The 25855-nt window shown below is 46.1% G+C and overlaps 1 protein-coding gene across 6 annotated transcripts in view; it reads left to right on the forward strand.

The window, feature by feature from the left end:
• Positions 1-25855, forward strand: part of Syne2 (spectrin repeat containing nuclear envelope protein 2) — a 310603-nt gene that overhangs the window by 196186 nt on the left and 88562 nt on the right. For 5 of the 6 annotated variants that reach the window (XM_010602996.3, XM_010602997.2, XM_010602995.1 and 2 more), the window contains 15 exons: positions 1261-1455; positions 2175-2249; positions 4486-4596; positions 8076-8192; positions 13347-13577; positions 16995-17177; positions 18158-18286; positions 18820-18941; positions 19088-19229; positions 20588-20719; positions 22062-22214; positions 22303-22512; positions 23733-23834; positions 24790-24909; positions 25047-25247. In XM_010602996.3, the coding sequence (XP_010601298.1) occupies positions 1261-1455; positions 2175-2249; positions 4486-4596; positions 8076-8192; positions 13347-13577; positions 16995-17177; positions 18158-18286; positions 18820-18941; positions 19088-19229; positions 20588-20719; positions 22062-22214; positions 22303-22512; positions 23733-23834; positions 24790-24909; positions 25047-25247 (2223 nt within the window). Of the gene's footprint in view, positions 1-1260; positions 1456-2174; positions 2250-4485; positions 4597-8075; positions 8193-13100; positions 13194-13346; positions 13578-16994; positions 17178-18157; positions 18287-18819; positions 18942-19087; positions 19230-20587; positions 20720-22061; positions 22215-22302; positions 22513-23732; positions 23835-24789; positions 24910-25046; positions 25248-25855 lie in introns of those variants that run through there. The other variant, XM_010602999.2, reaches the window with a different exon arrangement.

The raw sequence follows: 25855 nt of genomic DNA on the forward strand, positions 1-25855 counted from the left end.
GAGGCAGCATAGGGTGTCAACGTAGGAAACAGGCGTGCCACCACGCCTGGCCCTCTGAGTTTAGTATTGAAAGTGGAACACAGAGTATAGCCAGCTGTGATTTAATTTCAACCATTATTCATCTGCCGTCAGCACGCAGGGGAATCCTGGCTTGAGGCAGCATAGGGTGTCAACGTAGGAACGTGTGCCGTTGCTGAGAATTGTGGGGAGGCCCATCTCTGTGCTGTTCTGTGCGGGTGGCTGCTTTGGGAAGACCTCCTTCTTTCTCTGGACCTCCAGCCTCTAATGTGTAGATAGAAAGGTGTTAATTTTGAACACATGTAGATTTCCTTAAAAGCTCCTCCTGATTGGCACTATTGCAGGAGCTCCGGCAGAGTTGCAAGACTGCTCTCTAGAGTGCTGGAGAGGAAGAGGTTAGGCTGCATGGCGTCTACCTTTTCCTTTGAATGTAGGGCTCTATAATCCTCATGGACAGACAATGGCGTGTATGTACTGACCATGTATAAAGTATTTTATTTGGACATATCAATAATGCCAGTGTTAAAAGTAGCATTATGGGCCTTGGACTCCTCTGTAAGTTGCTCTTCAAGATACCTTTTTCGTTTATTTATTCCCATTTGATAGATTGTTTGTACTACAGAAAGAATAAATGAATTTAGTAATACCAAAGAAGTCTTCAAGAGAAATACTAAAAGGAATGAGATTTCTAACTAGGTTTTCTCTCAGTGGTTCCCAAACGTTAGTCTGCTGGAGCATTTTCTGGGGAGATCTGCCACAATGTGGGGAGTGTACGGAGAGCCCAGTGTTGTGCCCCCACAGTGCAGACTCCCAGGGGCGGCCCCTTGGATCCAGGGCCATCAGTCCGAGAGCAGTGGCTCCCCCCCGGCTGCATACCTCAGTCAGTAACGGGGGAGCCTGTTACATGTTCCCTGCTTTGGTTCAACCCTCAGAGATTCTGACCGACAAGGTCTGCTGAGGGGCTTCCAGGCTCTCCCCGCAAATCCTTTGGAAATGCAGCCAGGATAGAGAGGAACTCTTCTGTACCAGAGGCTGATCCTGGCTCTGCAAACCAAACAACCTAAAACAGTGATGGTGAACTTCTTAGAGCTTTCGGTGATGCAAACAGACCATTGCAGCCCGCGTGCCCTAGGTTCGTCATCGCTGACGTAGGACGAAAGGAAGCCGGTGCCTTCTGACCCATACCTGTGGGTGTCCACAGGCCTCAGATTCCCCAAAACAGTGCAGATGCTTTCTGTGCAGGGTGAAATCGAAGATATTGAAAAGCAGATTCTGAGTTTAAACCAGAAAAAGGAAGATCTGTTCGTGGGCTTGAAGGCAGCCATACTAAACCTTCACCAGCACTTGAAACAAGAACGTGGGGAAGCTGAAGGAGATGAGCTGTCTGCCGCCACAGCAGAGGGTAGAGCGGCTGAGAGGGACGCTCCGGAGTGGAAGGTAGGGGCGCTTTCCGGTCATGTTGCCCTAGTGCCAGGGCGCCTTAAATGATCTATCCTTCATCCGCACAACCTGTGCCATCTGTGTCCACTGCCTGTAGCAAAGACCCCCGCCCCCCTTTTTAATGGTTCTGCAGATTACCCAGGGCTTCTCACTGAGCTACATCCACAGCCCTTTATAACTGTGGCACAAGGACTGGCTCAATTGCCCAGGCTTGTCTCAGACTCGCAGTCCTGCCTCAGCCTCCCAGAATGCTGGAATTACAGGCTGGAGTTTATTAGCACCTCCCGGATCAGCTAGTAAAGAAGTTTTTGAACCTGGAAACATTCTGCTTGAGATTGTTTACTAGCGAATATAAAAACGTTACGGGCGTGTCTGCTCTGGACCACACCCAGAGTTTGTGTGCCTGAGTTGCTTGAGGATGTGCTTGTGAAATTCCATGGGCAGGTGGGCGGGTCGCCCTGTGAAGTGTTTTCCTGGGGAAGACTCAGCCCCACGCTGAGTCCCACGTCTCAGTCTGTTCGGTGGGGGTGAATGAGGTGCCGAATGAAAAGGACCTTCGGCTGCTTAAGCCGATAGGAACCGGGCGAGGCTCCTGTGTGGGCGGACATTTGGGATATAAGTGAGTAAAAAATTAGCCACAGAGAAATGTGTCGGGGCTGGGATGCTGGTGAGGGTGACATGCGGACTGACTGCTGCTGTCCTGCTGTCCTCTCCAGCGGGACAGAACGGGCGCCATGTCCTTCCTGCCAGCCGTCCAGGAGGAGGCCGAGGAGAGCTCTGCACAAAGTGAAGTAAGGAAAATGATTTTCTTTCTCCTTGCAGTGTGCTGCTAGAACCCAATCTCTGCAAGAGGGTCGAAGAAAAGATTTTGAAATGAACAGAAATCTAAGAGTTTTTAAGTCGGTGCTGATTTCTATAAATATTATTATTTTAAAAGTGTGATTGAAGTAGTTCTCTTATGTTATTATCGTCAAGTGCCTCTAACCCTTCTTTGTCACACGAGAGGGACAGATATAATTCAGACACACTTGTTGACATAGGGAGAAGGTGAAGCCGTCCTCTCGCGTAGCCTGATTTGTGAATATTTTTCCTGAAGCTTTAAGAGCACGCTGCTTGGTTGGCATTCCTGTTGCGATTTTTAGAACTTTTTCCACGTTTGAGTTACTTTGTTCTTAAACAGTGTGGTCAAGGATGTAAGTTGTGTTGGCAACTGATACAGCCAATCCTTGCTACTGTATTATCATAATGATCAAATGAGACCTTTGCAGTTGACCTTGCTGATAACAGTTTCCATTGTTTCCTTTTTTTGTACTGGGGATCGAACTAAGGACCTCACATTTGCCAGGCAGGTACTGCACCACTGAGCCACATCCCCGGCCCTTCCATTTTATATTTTTAAAAACTAAAGGGCAAATCTGATGCTAAAAGGAAGAAAATTGCAGCAGCTCAAATGTTTATGCTCATGCTGTGCAGTCACAGTTCTGTCCTGCCGTGACCCTAGGGCTGGGTGGCGCTGGTGGTAGGGTACTTTGTTCGATGGCTGCTCTGATCATCACAGGGCTTCACAGCCCAGCTGAGCCCCTCCATGGCAGACAGCACAGTGGACACGAAGGCGAGTCTGGAGCCACAAAAGTCGCTGCCGTATATTTGTTTCTGAGTGGATAGGTTTATGGACTTTATCTTTGACAACAACAGGAGATGTGTCTGTCCAGTTCTTTTTTTCTTTTTGTTATTTTCTTTTATTTTTTGGTGCTGGGGATCGATGTCCAGTTCTTTTTTTAATTGACAAGTAAAAATGATAATGCGTTTGTGAACACGGTTTGATGTTATGATGCCCATATCCACTGTAGAATGGCTGAATCAAGCTAATCGATGTACATTTCCTCTTAGACTTACTGTGTTTTGATGCTGAGGACTGAATGTAGCACCTCACCTTAGCTAGTCAAGTGCTGACCGGTTGAGCTAAGTCCCCAACTCTCTGGTTACTTTTTGGGGGGTTGAGTACCCTCTAAGTGTATGGTCCATATACTGTCTCTGACTGCAGTCAACATGGTGTACAGTGCCTCTCGCACACCGTTCCTTCTGTCTGAGGTTTTGAGCCTTTGGCTTACATCTCCGCCGTCCTCCTCCACCCACCCCAGCCCCTGGCAACCAGCACTCTACTCTCTCTTTCTCCAAGTTCAGGCTTTTAGTCTCCGCATGTAAGTAAGATCAGGGAGTATTTGTCTCTCCATGCCTGCTTGGTTTACTCCACTTAATATAATGTCGTCCTGCCTCATCTGTGCTGTCACAAATGACAGGGTGTCCTCTTCTATAGCTGAATGGTATTCCGTTCTTTGTATAAACCCCATTTTCTTCATTCATCCATCAGTAGGCAGGAGTTGATTCTGTATCCTGGCTATTGTGAATAATGCTGCAGCGAACATGGGAGTGCAGACATCTCTGACGTACTGACTTCCTTTCCTTTGGATGTAACCCAGTAGTGTAATTGTTGGATAATACAGTGGTGCTAGGGATGGAGCCCCTTGCTTAAGCTAGGCAAGCGCCATGCCTGTGGGCTGTGCACCTGAACAGTCACTGTCATTTTAATCTGCATTTCTCTGATGAGGAGTGACTCTTTCTTATGTCCCTCAGACTGTTACTTTAAAGATAACATTTCAGGTTCTGCTTACGAAAGCAGATTATGCCGGGGATTTGGCTCAGTGGTTCTGCCACCTGCCTTGCAAGCACAAGGTCCCGAGTTCGATCCCCAGCACCCCCCCAAAAAAAAGAGTAAAGCAGATTAAATTTGTAATGCACTATTTTATAGATCCACTTTATGTGATATGAGTGTACTCCCTGCTTTTAATTTAAATAAATAAATACACACATATCTGGAAACCTGATTTCATTAGCAAAAGAGGTTGACGGAGTATGAGGCAGCGGTGGTGAGGCCGCCGGTGAGTGTAGTCTGATACGGAAGTGTGGAGCTGCGTGCTGGTTAGGTAGGGGTTCCCTTCCCGGTGCTGACCGGCGATCCTTTCCTAGGATGGACACGAGAAGGCTGAGCCACCTTCGGGGTCTTGGTCTGCACTGTGGAAGCACGATAAGGACTTGGAGGAAGATCACCCATCCTCTTCCTCCGGAACAGTCGTCCAGGTAACAACGCGGGGTGGGGGAGGCTCTGCTGCCGGAATCTGCCTACCCTTCTCCTCTTGGGGGGGGGGCCTTTCAGTCAGCACCTCTAAATCTTCAAATTACCAATCTGTGACCTAGATGAGCAGTAAAAGGAAGGGTTATAAGTGAAAGAAAAAAATTTCTTGCTTGAAAGAGTATGTAGTTTGGAAATGGCTCAGGCCCAACTTTAATTGCTGTAGACAAATTAAAGCTGTGATGCTTTGAAATCCATTTTCCTTGTAGAATGGTAAATGAAGCTAATTAACATACGTATCACCTCCCGTTTTTGTCACTGGGGGGCATGTAAAGTCTCCTCTCAGTAGTTTTTAAATACTTTATTATTCATTATAGTCATCTAGTTGTACAAGAGCTATCTCCAGCTTCCTCCTCCTGGCCGTCTGAAATGTTGTATCCTTTGACTGATGTGTCCCTCGGCCTTGCTGCAGTCTCCGGTGACCACGACCCTGCCTTCTGCTTCTCCTTGTTTGGGTTCCACATGTAAATGAAATCATGTGGTAACTATCTTGTATTTCTATGCCCAGCATATTTTATTTCACTTAATGTCTTTCAAATTCATCCGTATTGTTACAAATGGTGGGATTTTCTCCTCTTTCAAGGCTGATAATATTCCATGTGTACATTTATATTTTCTTTCTTTCCACACATCCATCAAAGGGCAAAGAAGTTGGTTCCATATCTTGGGTAGTAGGAATATTTAAAGCTTTTCACCATTACACGGGCACAGATACAAAGGCAGCTTTAGTGAGTCTTACCTGTTATTTGTGTTTCTCTTGGGCCCTCAATTCTAAGTAAATAACTCAAAGAGTCCCTTGAAGGCTTCACCACATTATTTTGCCAAAGCATTTCACGTGGATGGGGTGGGAGGGTGACCCTGTCATTCTTTTTGACTTTCTCCCTGGGTACTGGAGATCAAACCCGGAGATGCTCTACCACTGAGCTGCATCCTGAGCCTTTTTTTATTTTGAGACAGGCTCTTTCAAGGTTGCCCAGGCTTCTGTCAAGCTGTCCTCCTGCCTCAGCCTCCAGTGTAGCATGTGCCACCATGGGCAGCCATAATCCTCTAAAGAAAAATGCCATAGCCACGTATACAAGAAATTGGTAGACTAAGTCTTGATGCTCTTTGTGACATTCCAGATCTCCAGTCTTTCAAACTGGAAGGCAGATGCCCTCACGTTAGAACACTGTCGTCTTCCTGACCCACACATCCCTGCCTCCGCCTCCTGTCACCTCAGCCAGCGCAGGCCAGCCCTTCTAGTCGCTGGTACCACCTCTGCTTGTCCCTGCACCTCCAGTGTCTGCCTCGCGGTGGATTCCTTCCCTGGCTACCTGAGAAGTATTTAGGCTCCCACCCCCCATGGGTTCCCTCCTGCTCGGCCCTCCACCTGAGCAAGCCCATCATTTCTCGAGCAGCCCTGGCACCCCGCCTCCACGTCACCTGTAGGCTTCCCACCTGTCTGGAAAAACCCCTCTCCGCTTCCGCCTCCTGCACCCTCCTGAGCTCCCATGAGGAAACATCCATTTTCTGTGGATCTCAGGCACAGCTCACCACAGTTTCATGCATACACTTGACACAGTTCCGCAGCAGCAGGGATCTTATCTCTTCTGCATGTTTATGACCTGTACGCAACCCAGTGTGGCACTTTAATGAATTGACTTTCTTATTCCTGTTTTCCCTGCCCATCACTGTACTTCCTCTTTCATTTCCCACTGGATAGTTTTCCTTGGAACTCCAGGGCCCCTTTTGTAATCTCGTTCCTGCCTCCAGTGGTGCTGCTGTCAGCTTGTGGAGCATCTGCTGAGCCCTTCCTTTAGTCCTGATCCATCTTGACTCTCCAGCAGGAAACACTACCGGCCCCCTCTTTGTTCACAAAATGCATCCTGCCTTGGACTGTCTCGATGCTGCACACCCACGTCTCTGCTGCCCCAGCTCCTCCTGCATCTCTTCCTTCGCTCTTGTTCCTCATTTGTCTCTAAGAGGCAGACATTTCCCAAGCTGTCTGCCTTCTGTGTTCCTCTCTTCCCATGGCTTTGGTAGTCACCTCAGTGCCAGTGCGTTCCCACATCCAATCTCTCATTTTGCCTTTCTCTCAGATCTGCTTCACATTTCTACCCCCCAGTAGACTACTCTTTTTAGGTGAATTTTTTTTTTTTCATCTCAAACTCATTTATGAGCTGGGCATGGTGGCGCACGCCTGTAATCCCAGCACTCAGGAGGCTGAGGCAGGAGGATCGCTGTGAGTTCGAGACCAGCCTGGGCTACATAGTGAGTTCCAGGTCAGTTTCAACTACATAGTGAGACCCTATCTCAAAAACAAAAACAAAAAATCAAACTCATTTACTATCCTTCCTTCAAAGCTTGCTCTTCCTCCGAATTTCTCAGTGCTTGCTCAGGGCCCAAGACACATGAAGTTCAGAGTCATTTTAGGTGCCGTCTTCCTTATCTTTCATAGCCAGTCAGTGGTTAGGCGATATGCGTTTAATCTTTGCGTCCTTCTTCTCCTCCCATTATAGTTATCATCCTCGTAGGTGAGCTGGGAGGGGGGATAGAGGTTGGTGCTGGGCATTAAACCCCCTGCACATGCTCGGTAAGTGTTCTGCTGTTGTGCTACACGAGTTGTCACACTGCCCTATGAAAGTCTGTGCCAATTCTATTCCAGCCGAAACTGGATGAAGGGCTTATTGCCTGATCCAAGTTGGTATTTAGATTGTTTTCTTAGACAAACTTTACCAGTGGCATAAATTGAATTCATATTCTAAGAGAGTTGACTGTCGCTCTTGAGATGTCTGTTGGTTTTTACAATTCTTCTATGAATTGCTTGTTCATTCCATTTGACTTGTCCTATACAGGGGTTGATGTTTAACTCACTGATTTATAAGATTAATTAATACACTGAGGGCATTAACACTATGGTTATGCCAGTTTAGTATGTGTTTTAATTTATATGGTGTCTTTTGTAGTATGCATTATTTTTATGTTGTACAGTATAACAACATAAAGATATCCTCTTCCTTTGTTGTTAAGCCTTGAAACTCCCTCCCTAGAATTTTTTTGCCTAGCTTTTACACTTCAATATTAGATATAATTAGAATTCATTGTTAGGTGTGAGGGGCCAAGATTTTGGTTAATATTTTTTATAAAACGTCTGGGTAGTTTTTTCCTAAATTTAGTGAGTTCATTTTTTTCTCTCTCGTTATTTGAAATGTGGCCCTTATCATAGAATCTTATTTAAATTCTTGCCAGAATCTACTAACGTACTTCATTCTACGGATTCCTTATGTGCTCCTTAACCAGAGAGTTATGGCAGATTGAAGTCTTATCAAACAATGACCAACCTGAGTTTGCTTGACTCCTCTGGATGTTTTGCAAGCAGTTGCCTTGCACATGAGAGGCCAGGAGGAGAGCAGGGCTCTCCCTGGACCTCGGATTCCTTTCTTTACAGGAGCCAGGGATGAAAATAAGCACCTGTGACTGTTCCATGATGCAGATTCCTGCCCCAGACTCACCAGACACTGAGCAAGGCCCAGAACTCTCCCCGGGGCCCAGCCAGACGGAAGAGGTAAGTCCCCGTCTGTCAGAAGCCAGCTGCTCCATAGTTGCAGTCCTTATCTGTGCATTGCACCAAGCATTCCCTGTGGACTTAGCATCTTTGTGCTGTGAAAGCTGCCAGATGGGAAGATCTGCTATCAGTTATTTACGTAGGAAATAAGCGCGGCGTGATTTGTCAGCGTGAAGTGGTCCTTCCTGTCTGTCTACTGTAATCTGATGCGTAGCATCTGAGGACATAAAGCTGAGATGAGCGAATATTGATCCATAAAAGGCATTTATGTTTGTCGTCCATTTAATCATGTGGTACATTAGTTGCCTACCAAAAGTGTGCAAAGGAGGAAACCAAAGTCCAGAGAGTAATACTCCAGACGATGAGGGAGAGAGCAAGGAATCAGTCCCAGAAGGTCCCAGCCCACCCACCTCTGTGGGTCTGAAAAAGGCCTGCAGAGGGCGCTGTTTTCCAAGCTGGCTTTGGTGTTCACCTGGACCTAAAAGCCCGTAGTGGTAGCTCCAGAAAAGATACTGGTGTGCTTTTGCTGCTTTAAACAATAATTTTAATTTTTTTATATGGAGTTTTATTTATGTGGCTCTTCTACCAATCTTTTGTCTGTTCTTAGAAAAAGATAGACTAGTTGTCAAATTGTTATTCTTTTTACCCCCCCCCCTTTCATCTCTAACAATAGACGCCCAGCAAAATAGACAGGACTCAGAGGGAGACTGACCCTCCCTGGCTACACTCAGGTCTAAGAAACTTGCTGACCTGCTTGATAGTTTTGTTTCTGTTTGTTTGTTTGTTTGTTTGCTGCCAACATTAGTATGTTATTTTTGACATCTTTGATTGTGTTTTGGCTACAGTAGGCTTTCTGCTTAGTGTGTGCACCTCTTGGGGTAGATGATCTAGAATAGGGGTCTTGGCCTTGCCCATGTTGGCACTAGATGACAACGACCGTGAAGAAAAAGAATATAAAAAACAGTTGCTGCACACTTACAACGGGCCAGGCACTGTGCTTTGCATAATGACCTCCTGACCCGCACACCCTCCAACTAACAAGTCACTATTACCCCTCTCCACAGATGGGCTATTGCAGCTCTAAGCATTGAAATAAGCTTCCCAAGCCACATACCCACTGAGGCAGAGTGAAGATCGAGAGCCAGATCCTTCTGCTTCTGGCTTTATTTCTTTTCGGTACTGGGGATCAAACTTGGGACCTTGCACTTGGGAGGCAGATGGCAGCACCACTGAGCTAAATCCCCAGCCCCTAGCCTCTGGCTTTAGAACCTAAGATTTTAACTATAAGGCTCTTAGCACCTTTCTCTTATACTCATTTGTGTACATATATATATGTTTACCTTTTCTTCCTAACAGAACTTTTGTCCTGAGGGTGCCTAATGGATTCTTGGATACCAAAAAGTGGTGGGAGGTCACCCTTTATCACAGCAGGGACCAGCCCACTTTTGATTATTCGGTGCTTTTACTTCCTGTATCTGCCCATTTTCCCCCCTTGCGCAGCACCGGAGAGGAGCAGGGCTCCTTAGGGACCAGGCGGCCCATGAGAGTCGCAGAACTTGTAGTAAATTTGGGGATCATCCATGCTTCCAACTGCAACAAAAAGTAAATACGTAATACAGAAAGATGTGAAACCAAGGCAGGCTTGCCCTTGACAAGGTGCAGCCGCCATGCCTTTCCTGAGGGACACCTCGGTCCGTGCGTGTCGGGCGCTGTTGTACTTCAGGGCAGGCACCTTCACGTTTCACAGGAGGTGTGGTGAGGTGTGCAGGTGTCTGTAGAATTGACTAAAATAATGGGGCCATGTGAAGGGTGGTTATTTGGGTATAAAAGGTCGCTCTCACTACAGGACACGACTTGTGCTATAGCAGCAGCGCTGTGAGGTTGGTAATGGGTTGATGCAGAAACGGAGGGGCTAACGTGGGTCCCGGCTGGCTGCTGAGCTGGGATCGAGGAAGTGGACTCGTGGATTCCCAGCAGAGGGAAATGACAGCTTGACTTCCGGTTCTGCTCAGGGGCTGCGTGGGTGTGGGCAGCGTGAGCGGCCTCCTGCGGTCTCGGTTTCCTCATCTGCACGCTGGAACACATTCAGGCTTGTGATGGGAAGCAGTGAGGTGTTCTTTGCGTGAGGCTTAGTGCAGCACCTGGTTCTGAAGAGCCCAGTAAAGGTCAGGTATTATTAATGCAGTCATGCTACAGAGGCAGTGCCATTCCCATTAGCAAGAAACACCTGTGCTCTTTACGTTCGGCCCCCAAATCACATAGATAGAAAACACTCATTTCAGTGATTTCTGCCACTTCAATTTGGAGCTGTCTCTTAGAGAAGATGTTCTGCTCGGTGGTGTTGAGGAAAGAAGGGATTTGTAATTTAAGAATCTCGGGGCTTCCCCTCCCCGGCCCACGGAGCAGCCCCCAGGTGCCTCCTCTCTCACGCCCGCTGGCAGGGCGAGCTCGCACACACTTGCCCCACTGCTGTGCCCCTCACCTGCTCAGAGTCCCCTTGCTGCTCCAGGCCGGCCCCTCACAGCATCCCCCTGGTCCCACGGTAAAGGTGCCACGTGGGTTAGCATGAGCGCCGCGCGCGTGCCCTGTGCCTTCGTTTCACAACCTCGGCTTCTGCGTCTTAAAAGCCATTCGGATGAATAGAGGAAATTGTCAATTAAAAAAAAAAAATCACAGTTGTTGGCCTTGGAAGTCTGGGCCTGCGACTTCTCAGAAGACGCACTTCTCAGAAGTGGGACGTGGGACGGGAGGCCCAGGAGCTGGTTCTGTGCTCTCTGGGCTCGGGTTTCTCTCACTGTAAACCCGAGAGAGCCAATCACTGGCAGGGTCCTGATCACTCTGAGCTATGGAAGTTCTAGGGTTGCAAATAATCCTTTCTCTCCTGTCCCCTTTTGGAGTCTCTTCAGGTTCAAATAACTAGCAAATAAAGCCCAGATTAGTCATGCAGCTTGCTTATTTCCACATCAAGTTAAGTGAGAAAGCAGAGAAACCTAATACTGTTATCTTAAAATGTGTGAGGAATAAAAGAGGTTCACAAATAGAATAAACAAGAAGGCAAATGGTAAATCGTTTATTACAGATCAGTTAATAACAAATCTTTATCTCAGCAAAAAGGGGATCTCCCCTCAGTCTTTGCTGTTGACAGATAATGATACCTGAAAAGTAGGAAGTCATTAATCAGATGGCTAGAAATTGATGTCTGGTAGTAACATCACACAACTGTTGCTTTTTTAAAATTCAAGAATTAAGGGCTGGGATTTAGCTCAATGGCACTGCACCTGCCTCACAAGTGCAAGGTCCTAAGTTTGATACCTGCACAAAAAAATAAAATAAAATAAAAATCAAGAAATCAAGAATTAAAAAGGAAAACTGAAAGAGTTCAATCCATCTATAGACCTGACCATATATGAATCCAAAGGAATTACCAGGCAAGGGGAAACTTCCTTAAGGAGATGATTCTTATGTGTATGGGGGGGGTATATTGGGGAACCCAGGGCCTTCCCACTGAGCTACATCCCCAGCCCTTTTTTTATTTTTTCTTTTGAGAAGGGGTCTTGATAAGTCACTGAGTTGCCAAGACCAGCCTCAAATTTGAGATCCTCCTGCCTCAACCTCCAGTAGTTCAAGGATTGCAGGCATGTGCCCTGTCAAGGTGATTCTTGAAGAAAATTATAAGGATAGATTGATGAAGGCAGGAAAAAGTTACCATTTTTGTGGAAAAGAGAAAATATGTCAGTAATATTGGCCAAGTGGAAAGAAATATATCCCAGAGACAATTTTGCCGAACAAGCTTTCAAACTGCTTCGTGTATATGAAAACAAATGGTGTTCCATGTCTGCACACTTTTCTTTCTACCTACCAGTTCTGTTCACTCTGCTGCTCTAAAAGTCTTGTGTTGGAAAAAAGTCCACAAATATTCGGAAGTGTGTATTTGCCTTAAGTGTGCATTTCCTTGCACCCCCATTAGAAGTTTGTCATTGGCCCAAATTGTGCGCTGTTAGATACTAACAAGTTGTTAACAGAGTCTTATATAGAAAACATTATATTTTTATTTTATTTTGGTTTTTTTTTTTTTGGTACTGGGGATTGAACTTGGGTCCTTAGGCTTGCAAGGCAGGCCACCGAACCGCTGAGCTAAATCCCCCAGCCCCAGAAAACATTATAATTTATCATAATCATAATAAAATATTGGTACCAATGCTTTTGTGGAGCACAACGTCCTGCTAGAAGGGTCAACATACTCTTTTCTCATTCTGGACAGGGTTAGATAATACAGCAGAAGACAAATAAATATATCCTTGTATTGAATCACCTTTTACCTCCTAATATAATTGCTAGAATATTTTGATTTGATACCTGGGAGAAATTTTGCTTTTGTTTTGATAAGCAACCCAGTTATTTCTATGTAAAAAGAATTCATCATGCTTTCTTCCAACTACTCCTGCAATATTTTCTTCCTTAACTCAGCAATATGTGAATATCTAGAAGGTGAAAGTCATTGTTTTTTTCCAAGGAAGAGAAAAAATGTTTCCAGGTTATCCACACTGAAGGCGATTGCTTGACTCCAACTATTTTTAGTAGAAGTTTGGATGAAGAATAGCATGTATGTTTAAAGAAAAGCCAGAATATTTTATGGCCTGCCCACTTACTTGAGAGAGAAGGTGTTAAGCTAAAAATGGGTGGTGTGTTTCACTGCACCTTCCGGTGTGTAAAGACCTTTTTGTTTTGTTGCTTTGGCCTTTTCTGTTTGAATAGAGCCCACAGCAATGTAAGTGTTGCTTAATCAAGTGTCACGGGACTTTAAATGCCGCCGGCCCGTCCCCTGCGGTGTTTAGGCCACTCACACCCACATGCGCATACCCCCCTCTCCTGGGCCTGCCTGGAATGAACTGTGAGTCTTTGGCTCCAAGGTGCTTGGGAATACTGTACCTGTGTACTCTCTGATCAGCTGCTTGGAAACCAGTGTCACCAGATCACGTGATTGTGGCTATGAGTGTGGAGGTGAATTTTGCTTTTCTTTCTTCCTTCTTCTGCCCTGATTTTGCCCTTTTAACCAGGGGAAATGTTACAGCTCCGCAGGACTTTGCAGGCCCAGGTCTGAAATCTTAGGACTTCTGGCTTTTCACGGGTGCCTTACCTGTGGGTTTATCGTAGGCTACCACACCCCCGACCGAGGCTGCAGCTCTGGACTCTTCTGACAAGCAAGGAGCTCTTGGGGCCACAGTAGAGAAAACAAGGCCTCGGCCTGCAGAAATCCTCCATGTCTGCCAGACCCAGGTGGCTGAGCTGGAGCAGTGGTTACAACAAGCCAACGTGGCGTTTGAGCCGGAAACGTTAAACGCAGCCATGCAGCAGGTGGTGGAGCAGGAGCTGGTTGGGTGCCAGGTAAGACTGACAGGCCAGTTTCATGTCTGGCCTCCTCACCAAACCCTGCTGAGGTGGGGCAGCTTCCTCCTAAAGCAAGGTGTCTCTCTGGTGCTCTGACACTGACATTTATCTTGGCTTCAACTCATAGTCCTCCGAGTAATTCTTTGAAACGCTTTCCAGAAGCAGCACATTTAGGGGGACAGAGTGGATAAGGGCTCCGGAGTCTAGAGTCCAGATCCAGTCCTGTCACCTCAGCTATGAACTTGCAGAAGCTAACTTCCCAGCCTTATTTTCCTCATATAGTAGTTCTCTCGTAGTTTGTCAGGATTAAATGAGATAAAGTATATAAAGCGGTGTCTAATAGATAAAGTATATAAGAGCTGCCCAGTGAATGCTGCTGTCTTCAGTAATAGTCATAAATGCTGTGAACATTGATTCATCAGAAATGAAAGTGAGTGTCCTGATTTGTAAAAGCGCACATTAGAGCAGAAACAGGCTTTGCAGCTATTTTACCTGGAATGTTCCTGATCTTGCTTGGGAGGAGCAAGGGCTTTGGCTTTAGACACTGAGCAGAGCTCGTAGGCTCAGCCCAAAGGTCGGGCTCTCTGGGTGCCTCAGGGGAGGGGCTGATGATGACATTGTAGCAGCATAACTGCAAGAGGGGAAGGCAAGGCCTGTCTCCCAGCGTGTGCGCAGAGCCTGGCCCCTCTGCCTCCCTGATGTGCTTCTGTACTAGCGGGGCGGGCATCCTCTGGTCTCAGGGTGCCTGCGTCCCTGCCCAGCCTCAGAGCGCTCTTCCTGACTGCAGGGGTGAGCCTCCTCCCCTGGCTCGGCCCTGCCAGACTACATGCAGAGCTGCCCGCAGGGGCAGACGGCAGGGGACGAGCCACTTCCTCCTCCAGCAGCACAGACACACCTCCGATCCCAGTAGCCCGTCCAGATGGTCAGCTGTAATAGGCTGCTCGGATACTGACGCTGTCCTTTGGCCTGGCCGGTAAGAGCCTAAGGCCTTCGAGGCTTTGAATCCCATCTACCTACAGGTGTCCAGTGACCATTCTGCACCCTGATTTGTACTGTTGGGTGGACCTCGTGCCAGTTCCTGGATCATCACGAATCCCACCCTCATCGCCGCTTCTTGTAAAGGGTTGTTCTTCTAGTGTAAGGCTTTCAGAGCCACTCGAAGGTGTGACCACCAGGCGGCAGGAGCGTGCAGCAGGCTCTGTGTGGCCAGAGATTTGCTGGGATTGTGATTAGGCGGGAGAGGGCTTCAGAAGGAGGTCTTCCCTGAGAGGCGGAGGCTGAGGGTTGGGTGGGAATGGGCTGCTGCCCAGACGGGCAGAGGAGAGGGAACTTAGGTGTCTGGGTGATGTCCCTCCCCAGTGGAGAGACCCTGGGGCAGCAGTCTGCGCCCGTATTACTCCTGAGGTTTGTCTTACCCTTGGCTGGCAGATGTCAGTGTGGACTTGAGGGATAGGCAAAGCACGCAGGCTCTGAAGGGCTGATTTGGTTTATATTTAAAGCCACTAAATACATTTTAAAACTTGAGTTTGGAGGCAGCAGAAGTAATAGTTCCGAACCTCTAGGAAGGAGCAACAAAACAGCCAATACACGAGTGCCATCTCTGGTCACTCACGTAACAGTATGACAGTTTCATGTCGATATGTATAAAAAGTCTGCACGTGGTCTGTAAAAAGGCTAAGTTCCCAGGGGAAAATGGCCAAAGGTTGGAGCAAACAGATTAGTTAAGAAAAATTACATTCGGTAATTTGATATATGATAAATATTTTGCTTTGATTAGTAAAAAAAATGTGGGGTAAAGCAGCTAACCTCTTGATGTGTTACACTAACAAAAATTGCTTCATCATAGCAAAATCGGCATATAAAATGTCCATCATCTTTCACCGAAGAATGCTATTTTAAATTTACCACCTGGAAATAATTTAAAATGAGAAAAATAATTATGGCAGCATTGATTACAAAACTGAAGACCCAGAAGCAGCATAACACATTCCTGCTGCTTGGCCCACCCATCCCATCAGGAGGGGTGAGACAGCCGCACTGGGTGGCACAGGCTGCATGGTGGGACAGTCGTGCAGTGTGTAGTTGAGACTGACCTGCCTGGAACTCACTATGTAGTCCAGGCTGGTATCGAACTCACAGCGATCCTCCTGCCTCAGCCTCCGGAGTGCTGGGATTACAGGTGTGCGCCACCACGCCCAGCAGAGTGCAGTTTTTTTAAAGCCACTCTTAGATGTGTGAGCAGTCATTGTCTAAGCCCAGAAGAATCTATCTATAGAGGATTTAAGTGGTTTCCTTGGATGAAAAGAGTTTTATATCATTTGAAAATGTGTTTGAAGGTTAGCAGTTTTCTTTAAATGCCCCTCAAGGATGTGAACTCGTTCTTGGTCTCTCACTGAGTTTTAGTGCCAGTGATTGTGGTGTTGTAGTGAAACGTGGGCGTGCTTCTGCTGCTGACTGTGCCCAGCCTGTTGGCTTGGCCATGTGGCTCCTGGACCCAGGAGAGGGTACATTTGACCCATCAAGGAGGAATGCGAGACCATGACTTACTGGGAAACGTACTTCAGCCAGAGAATTTATTTTTAGACCTCTGTATAAATCGCCACTTGTAACAGTGACTAAGGGTTTTACGTTCCAAATTATTTCTTCTGTGGCATTCTAAGAGAAGGAAAAGAATGAGGAGAAGAATTTTTAAATAGTTGTATAGAATTCTTTTTTCGTTTTCTTTTTAAATTCCTGTTTGACACTCAGATAACGATAGTCAACATTCTTTGCTTCATTTTGTGCTTAACACTTTTTAAGCATAGGGCTATGTGCATAATTTTAACTGAATAAATCCAGATTATGTGGATTAAGGCTAGACTACCTGGGTTTGACTCATTAACTCCTCACGATAACACTAGGTGGGAAATTGTTATTGACCCCATTTTACAGAGTACAGAGACAGGCACATGGCACGTGAGGTGCCCTTTAAGTGTACAGGGTACTAACTGGTCGAGCTGCGATCCAGACTCAGGTAGTGAGCTCCAGCATCCGTGTTCCTAACCACTGTGCTCGGCCGGATACATTCACTTATTTTGGACTTCAGGTTTTATTTCAGAGAGTGGTATCTGTGCTCAGATTTGGTTTGGTGTTGCATCCCTGCTGAAGAGCCCAGGAATTATATGGAGGTTTTTGTTTTTTCAGGGTCCCTTCCATCCTGCGTTTCTGGGACCCTTAGGTGAAGAGGGTAAATCTCACTTATTTTGGGGACACCGCTTGTTTAAGACCAACACTGTGGGCCAGGGGTGTAGCTCATCGGGGGAGCACTGTTCCACGTGAATGAGGCTCTTGGGATTCAATCACCAGCACCTAATTTTTTATTTAATTTTTTAAAATGACCTCCCCTGCGACTGAGTACCTGACTTTATTTCCTAGGCTGTGCTGACAGAGATTGAGCACAAGGTTGCCTCTCTGTTAGAGACTTGCAAAGATCAGGGCCTGGGAGACAGTGGATCTGCCCAACAGGAAGCTGAAGTTCTTTCCCTGAAGCTCAAGACGGTGAGGTGCAATTTGGAAAAAGTCCAGGTGATGCTTCAGGAGAAGTACAGTGAGGAGCAGGTAAAATGCGGCCATGTTCTTGTCTAGGTGGTGACTGGTGGTTTGATTTGGATTGGTTTAATGGGGCTGAGTGTTCTTACTGCTAATGCAGGAGAGTATGAGGCTTCTTCATAACGGGGATGTATTTTAAAGGAGTTTTATAACTCCAATTGACTAGAAAATGAAGCCTTTTCCAATAAGATTAACATTTGACATCAGAAAAACAAAACCTGTTTCTAGGGTACTTTTGTTACTCATTTACAAATATTTATATACAGATCAGAGTGTGATACAATAAAAGGGTTCTCATGAGTTTTGAAAGCATCCTGTGCCGATACATGCAGATGTGAGCTAGCACACCTGTAATCCCAGCAGCTGGGAATCAGAGACGGGGAGTTCGAGGCCAGCCCGGGCTACACAGTGAGTTCGAGGCCAGCCCAGACTACACAGTGAGACCCTGTCTCCAAAAAACCCAATAAATAAATAAATGGAAGTGTGCATCTGATGAGTAAAATATATGTAAAATGGATCCCCAAACTTAGTAAACAGTTCCTACTTGGGGACTTATATTCATAGTAATAGACTGGCTACAGGTACATAAACCAGCTGGTTTCCCTCTCATCCTACTGTCTTTGTAAAAAAAAAAAAAATTTTTTTTTAGACATTAGGAATGCTTGAACTGGTAATCGTTCAACTTGTTTCCCTTTTAGGTTTTTTTGTTTTGTTTTTCCTTTGTTCTAAAGAAAAGAAGGCATTAATTTTCCTGGCTTTTAGTAATTCAAAGGACGAATTAGGTTGAGAAAATAGAGTGATCATCGTCTCATCAAATGTAATGATTTCTGAAGTTATTATACGCACATTCATTATGGATATTATTACAGTGCCTAACACTATCACTTACTTCATATAAAACCTCTCGGTTATCTAGTCCCATTGGCAAAGTTGAGATAAGATAGGTCTTCCTTTTTAGTCTGCTATCTTGAATTTTTTTTTTTTTACAGCTTCCTACCATTTCAAAGAAACCTTCAGAGCATCATAAAGTCCTCCCGCCTGTTCACTTCTCAGAAGTGGACTCTGTTGCCACTGAGAGGCCACAGTTCAGCAGACCAAAAGATGTCCCACAGCAACTGGTAAGTTTGGCCACCAACAGTTGTGAGACAAGAATAAACCCTTCCAGTGGGGATCTCCTTTGGACTAAACCAAAGCACCCTTGTAGTCTCAGCGCCTGTGACTGGAAGCCAGGCGTGATCGGGCGGTGTTGCCTGTGGCAGTGCTGAGTTTTTTGCATTTGCTGCTTTGCTGCTATCTGCTACTGCTGGGGACACAAACTTTATGAAGTTGTGTTATATATCAGACTAAGCCAGTACCTTCAGGGTGAGCTTAGAATTGTAGCTACAACTCTGCTGTGCTTATTGCCTCAAAACATAGTACTGTATTTCATTTTTTAGTGTATGTCTAATTTAGTTTAACACTTGGCTATTCTTTGAGTGTTTTAAGTGGGCTTTTTGAGAAATAAAAGTTAAAGATATTCACTCAAGAAAGAGACATAGTAAACAGTGATTTAAGAAGTAGTTCAAAATTATATTATTTCAACAGAAGAAATCTTTTAAGTATTAATTGAAAAACTGGATTGATCTGGCAGTTTGAATCTTACTCATTGTAGGTTCTGGAGTTAAAACCAATGGAACAGAAAGATTTAATCAAATTCATAGAATTTAATGCTAAGAAAACATGGCCACAGGATTGCCGGCAGGATATGGACACATCTCAAGAACCATCTAGAAGGTAAAACATCTTTAAATGGTTGGACATTCAGTAGATTTATGTTTGGGAGAATAAAATTAAAAGCTATTTGCAAAACGTTGTCTAAATATACGAAAAAGTTGTATGTCGATTGTTCTTTTGGCTATTTTTTTTTTCTTCGTCAAAAGCATCAAAGCGTCTGACCCTGAAAATGAAGCCCTGGACTCCGTCTTTTCATCCCAGAGCCGAAGCAGTGATAAGTGGCGGTATCTTCATCACGCGCTGGCGTCCAGAGTGAAGGTGCCTCTGCCTCAGGTGGTGGAGCCCCAGGTCAGTGTGCGTCTGCGCCAGGTGCAGCATTAAATAAGTGTGCATTAAATAAGCGCACACCCCACTGTAGGGGCAGTCTGTGCTCAGGAGTCAAAGGCGCCGAAGGAGTAATGTATGTTAGTTTTTAAGGCACTTAGAAAACTACATAGTGCTGCGCGAGCGTCATTCATCAAAAGATGCTTTGGACCCTACTTCCTGCTGGCCTGTGTGCCAGTGGTGCCCGGCTCCCTCTTTCCTTCTGCTCACGTTATCAGCCCTCTGCGGTTCCGTTCAGGCCGGACAGCACTGCTATTCATAGCACTCAGGCTCCTGCATTCAACCAGGACTCAGCCTTCCTGGGTGAGGCCGCCAGTGCGTTCCCATTCCTCCCGCTGGTGAGAATTTCTTTCCTGCAACAACCTTATTTGTTTGACCAACTAAAGTTGAATCAAGCTCCTTGGTAGAGCGATAGTCTAGGTTTCTCCTTAAAGATATGTGCCATAAGCTGGCCATGATGGTGCATGCCTGTAATTCCAGCACTCGGAAGGCTGAGGCAGGAGGATTGCTGTGCGTCTGAGACCAGCCTGGGCTACATAGTGAGACCCTGTCTCAACCCACCCCCCAAAAAAAAGTTATGTGCTATAAAATGCGTATTCAGGCCTTTTTCAAGAGTGGAACACCATCCAGTAGTTTTTTCTCCAAGAAAATTAAGCTCCCCCACTTGAATGTATTAGCTTTCCAATTTGAGAAAGAAATTAACTTTGGATCATTCTCTTTTCTGAAATCACAGCCCTTTTTTAAAGCTTATTTTGGCTTTTCAATACCAAATCAGGATGCACATCTTATTCCTGGATGTGACTTGCGTGTCCTTCTAAGAATTATCTATCCCTGGAGCCAGTGGAGAGTTGGTTAATACATGGTAAATAGACAAATAAATGGACCGGTAGACAGATAACCTTGTAACACAAGTATCCCTGCTATTAAATTGAATGATTAGTGATTTTACTTTATTCCTCAAATTATGATTTGTTTCCCCTGATTCTCATACCTAAATGGACCCTCAGGTATCTGAATACAGCCTGTTGTGACTTTTCAAAGTTGTCTGGAATATTTAAAGTTTCTTTCTTATAAATGACAAAATAAGAAATAACGCTTACCAAGAAGGTAATCCAGAAGACTGCATGCAAAGACATTTTTGCTGTTTGTATTAACAGCATCAGCTGTTGCTGATAAGCTTTCCTTTTCTTTCTTTCTTTTTTTTTTTTTATTGAATTTATTGGTGCATTCTAGGTAGACAGTACGGTTACATTCATTACTGGATCTTGTACCTTTACATGCCAGGTCTTGGTTCTCATTTTAAGCTTTCCTTTTCTATGTAGGTTGCCACGACTACGAGTCTTCTTCCCCATGTGAGTGTGTATAACTTCAGATGCCCTACAATCGAAGAACTGAAAACTTACACTGCCCAACTCGAAGACCTGCGCCAGGAAGCGAATGATCTTCAGACACAGGTACAAACTGCATGTTACGTATTTTCCTCATAGCAATAACGTAAAAAATAAGAGAATGTCATGTTTGCAGATCAATCATAATTTCATTTACCAAACAAACAACAGAGCACGCAATGGAATCGAACCTAGAATTGCAAATCGACTTTACCTTGCTTGCCAAGTCTGCTGAATTTTGTAGTGGCTGCCTAAATACGATGTGCAAAGGTTCCGAATCCGAATCCAGAATTAGCAGGAAAGAGGACGTGGTCGGTTAGCCCTGTCTGCAGTGGTGATCTGAGCTTAGAAGAAGGGAAGGGAAACGGTACAGGCAAGGTTCCAACCTTGAGTAGATTTTACACGAAATAGTGGGATCAGTCCCAATAGAGATCCTCTGGAGACAAGGTAGGAAGTGGCCTGAGGCCGAGTGACGTTTGCAGTCCTTGGCGAGCTCCTGAAGTACTCATCAGGAATTCACGGAGACTGTGGGTAGAGAAAAAGAAGTGGTTCCGTCTGCTTGTGCTTTTTTTTTTTTTTTGGCTTTTTTGAGACAGGGTCTCACTATGTAGTTGAGACTGCCTTGGAACTCACTATGTAGCCCAGGCTGGTCTTGAACTCACAGTGATCCTCCTGCCTCAGCCTCCCGAGTGCTGGGATTACAGGTGTGCACCACCACGCCCGGCCTCCACCTGCTTTTGCTAACAGCAGCTCTGTGGCTCCCCTAACTCACTGGGGTACCCTTGTACAGCCCAAAGGCTCCTTTGGAGATGCGCATCTAAGGTCGCCTGGATTATCAGTTAGTTCGTAAATGACACCCCTTACTTCCTCTGCCCCACTGACTATGCCTGTCTTTTTTTCTTTCCTCCAGTGCTGGATATCACTCAGGGCCTTGCACTTGCTAAGCAAGTGAGCTGAACCTCCAAGCGTTACCTTTAAGAGGCCGTACTTTCTCCTCCTAATAAACCCCTTCAAGCCTGCTCCCTACACCACGCCCCCATTCTTGATTTCATTGACCCCCTTTCTCACTGCAGAAAGCGGCGGGAAGAGGGACCACGCGCCCTCCTGGATGGACCTGCTAAGAAAGCCCTTCACTTTATGGTTTACACTGTAACTGATCCAGTAGTCTCGCCACTGCCTCAGACTGAGGTTCTTAAACTTGTTTTTCTCAGTTAAAACTTCCTAGTTTTATTTATTCTGTGACCTAGTCCTAGTGCACTGATTAATAGCAGCAGTGATTAGTCCAGGTTTTGGAGCCCATTTGATTGAAACAACTTATTCTTAAAATATAACTTGAATTTCAGTGGAAACCAGGAAAAATGTGCTTTTAGCAAGTCAAGGAATCCTATTATTTTTTTCCTGATTTCAGGAGAACGTGATAGAAGAACCGTATGTCGGTTTGGAGAGGAAGGTATTTGACCTCTTCCTGGCGCTCAGTCAGTGCCTTGGCAGCGTGGAGGAGCTGCTGCAGACCCCCGGGCTCCTGCAGGAGGACGTACCCACGCAGCAGGCACACTGCGAGGTAGGCCCGGCTCCCCCAGCCCAGCCAGGCCGGAGCCCAGGCCTCGTGAGGTCTGAGCTCAGTCTCTGCATCTTCCTCCTCTTCGCAGGAGCTGGCTCTTGAGCTGAAGAAACTTTACTTAGCTCTGGATGACAAGAAGGACGAGCTTTTGAAAGCCCTGACTGGGCCTGGCAAGAATGCCAGTTTGCTCCTCGACTGTTTCAGCGGCCTCCAAGGCTGGCTGGAGCACACGCAGGCAAAGGCTGCCTCAAGAAGCAAGTCGCTGAAAGCCGGCCTCGACTACACCTGCAGCTACCAGGTGCGGTATGCAGCTCGATGGCCCCTGGTTTTTATTCATTCCTCTTTGGTGTGATTGCTAAGGAAACGGGAGACCCTCCCCGTGTGGTTGAAACACATTTGAAAATGAGGCCCTCTCCACGGTCTTGGGTATGAATTTACTAGGATGAGCTTGACGTGATGTTTCTTTTCTTATTCGCATCTGCCATTTAATAATTGTAATGCGGGAGGGGGTTGTATTTTAATTTCTAGGCAAGAGGGCGTCGTTACGGTTTTGGACCTGTACATTTCCGGTGGCTTCATGTGGCAGCCTCTCATGTGGGTCGGGGATGGGGAGGCTTGAGAGAGACTGGTGGGAAGCTCGTAACATTATCTAATAAAAAAGGAAGGAAACACAAACCACTGAGGAAAAATCAAATCTAAATCCCATCAGGCTTTTGAAATCCAAGTAAAGCAGACACAGGAGGAACAAACGTGTTGAATAGCCCGCAGAGATGCAGTCTGCCAAATCCAGAAGCAATTACTTGCTTTTTCATTTATGCACACAAATCCAAGAAACAAAATAGAAAGAGGGTGTGGGATTCCGCAGGTTAAAAGGATTGGTAAGATATTTTAACCCATCCTGGCGTAACAACTGGACCCCAGTTGAAACAAACCGAAAGGAAAAACTACAGGCAATTAGAGAAATGTGAACCTGTCTGGATACTTCATATACTAAGGAATTAGTATGGGTTTTTCAGAGGAATGTGTTGGGTTTTTAAATTGATTTGTTTAGTTTTAGGAGGGTTCTTTATTTGGCAGTACTAGGATTGAACCCAGGGCCTTAGCACTGAGCTACATCCTCAGGCCTTCTTTTATTATTTGTTTTGAGATAGGGCCTCACTAAATTGCTAAGTTGCCCAGCTGGGAGTGCTAGAATTACAGGCATGCGCTACCGGGTCCAGCTGTGTTATATTTTTGAATGGAGAGAGCTTTATCTTTTGAGATGCCTACTATGATATACTGCTTACATAACTTGGTACTTGATATTTGCTTCAAAATATTCTGATCAAGAGAAGTTAGGTGCAGTCCAGAGAGCTGGGGAGAGAGTCATAAGGGGAGGAAGTGTCACTGTTGGGGATATTTGTGTATGTCAGAAATTCCCAGTGTCAGAAAAATTGTAAAGACTCAACCAAATGTAAGAAAGATAATGAAGGGCTAAGTGAGATGGCTGAGTTTCCTGCATTTATCTCTTCCACACAGAATGAAATAAAACGCTTATACGATCACCTCATTAAGAGTAAGACAGCCCTCCAGCAGTCTTTGAATGAGATCAGCGGCCAGAGTATTGGTGACCAGCTGCAGGTAATCCATCACCGCCCTTCAGGTCGATGTCACCTTGGATCTCAGCGCCTGGGGGTCCACTGTGCGTCCTCCTTGCATCTGAACCTCCTCCCTTTGAGAGCAGGCTGGGGCTTGAGTAAGTCAGTGAAGTGGAAATGAGAGCGCCTGACCTTGAAAGACTTCTCTCAGGCACGTGTATTAAAACAGGAAGAGACCCTTGTCGGCCATCAGCCTGGCAGGAAGTGAAGCCACTAAAGTGAGGAGGTCAGACTGAGGCCCTCGCTTTCTTGGCAGAGCGCTGGTTGTTCCAGCTTGCGGAGATCATTTGCCTGTGTGTATCAGACAGGCCCTCGCTTTCTTGGCAGAGCGCTGGTTGTTCCAGCTTGCGGAGATCATTTGCCTGTGTGTCAGAATCTTAAGCACATTTCTGCTCCAGAGCCACTGGACTCCCATTTATTGACCAAATATGCAGTTACTGTTCTGAGGGCTGGATTTGCACTGTTCCTCAGGATATGTAAAATAAGTGCACAAAAATAAATATAATGCTTGAAGGATGGACCTTGCAGCATGATGAAGAGCCCAGAAGTCCATCAAGAGCCGGCTGTTCCTAACGCAGGGTGTATCCGTACAGTCCTGGGCTCACCATTTCTCTGCTTAGTGAGGACACCAGAGATTTGTACGGGGATTGGAAGAGACGCTGAAGAGCTGGCAAGGGAGGGGTGCTGACCTCAGGGCGGATGCTGTGGTGCATGGCAGTTCGTACGAGGACTTGCGTGTTTCCTTGGCGGCACCATCTACGTGCGGCATGAGTTAGGAACAAAGGGGGCACCACAGGGCCCCTGGGGAGACGGAGGAGAACTGGGGTGAAGGAGGGCTCGCAGGACTTGCCTTCTTCCCTTCATTTCCTCTTTAACAAGAAGATGTACTTTTCTGACTTACTGAAGGCTCTGCCTGTTTCGTGTCATCTCTCACTTAGAAAGCAGATGCGTCTACCGTGGAGCTGCAGAACTCTGAGAACCGGGTGGCCAAACTAAGAGATGAGGGAGAGAGGCTTGGTTTGCCTCACACAGTCCTGCAGGAGGTGCACAAGCTGGAGGTACGCCGAGCAGAGCACGCACAGCCCCGGCGTTGTAAGGGGCAGGCTGTGTTCTTCCAGGAGAGGTCAGATCTCCTCTTCATTTGAATCATTTTCTTGGTTGGATGAAAACGCTTGCGTACGCCTTTCCCTTTCAGGATGTGCTTGACAGCATGTGGGGCATCCTCCGAGCGAGGTATTCAGAGCTCAGCAGCCCCGTCACCTTGGAGAGCCGGCTGGATGCCTTGCTGCAGGGCCTAGGGGAGCTGGTGAACATCGGCAAGGAGAGGCTCATGCGAGGCCACTTAGGACAGGCCAAGAGTAAAGTCGCCTTACAGGCCCAGCTGCAGGATCACAAGGTAAGGCCCCTGGTCACATTCCCTCTTCGGGGACTAAAATCTCAAGATTTTCCGAGTTTCAGTAGAAACTATCCATTTTGCACCATTTCCGCTTGTGTAAACATTTATTAGTGTGGCGGGAAACTTGAGCCTCTGGGAGTGTGACAGTGGGGGAGAACAGATCAGTTGCTTACGTTCGTGGAACTTTCAGTTGAATAAGAAGACAGACATTCTTCGGGGAGCCTTTTAAAACCAGTTACAGCTAAAGTTGGGATTCATTCTGATGGCATTTAATAGGAGAAATTGACAGGATCGGGAAGGTCTTCTGAGAACTGGATCACAGGAGAATGTACTGTTAAGTCCTTCGTTTTCCCACTCACTTCCTTAAATCCCCTTGATCACTGTATGTAGTAAACCTACGTGCTGCTAATAAAAGGTCTCTGGAAAAGTCTCTGGTTGAGCACCTTTGGTAGCTAGACCACAGTGTAAGAAAATTAAAAGGTAAATATCAGTAAGTGGAAGGGAGGAAGAGAAAATAATAGTGATTATCTGACTGTGTACCAGGCCCTTTGCTAGATTCTTTTACAAACCTTGGTATTTGTCCTGTGGAGAGTAGGAGGGAGAGGGGG

This window comes from Fukomys damarensis, unplaced genomic scaffold (genome assembly GCF_012274545.1).
Source record: "Fukomys damarensis isolate Sample0158 unplaced genomic scaffold, DMR_v1.0_HiC HiC_scaffold_21, whole genome shotgun sequence".
In the NCBI taxonomy this organism is placed as follows: Eukaryota; Metazoa; Chordata; class Mammalia; order Rodentia; family Bathyergidae; genus Fukomys; species Fukomys damarensis.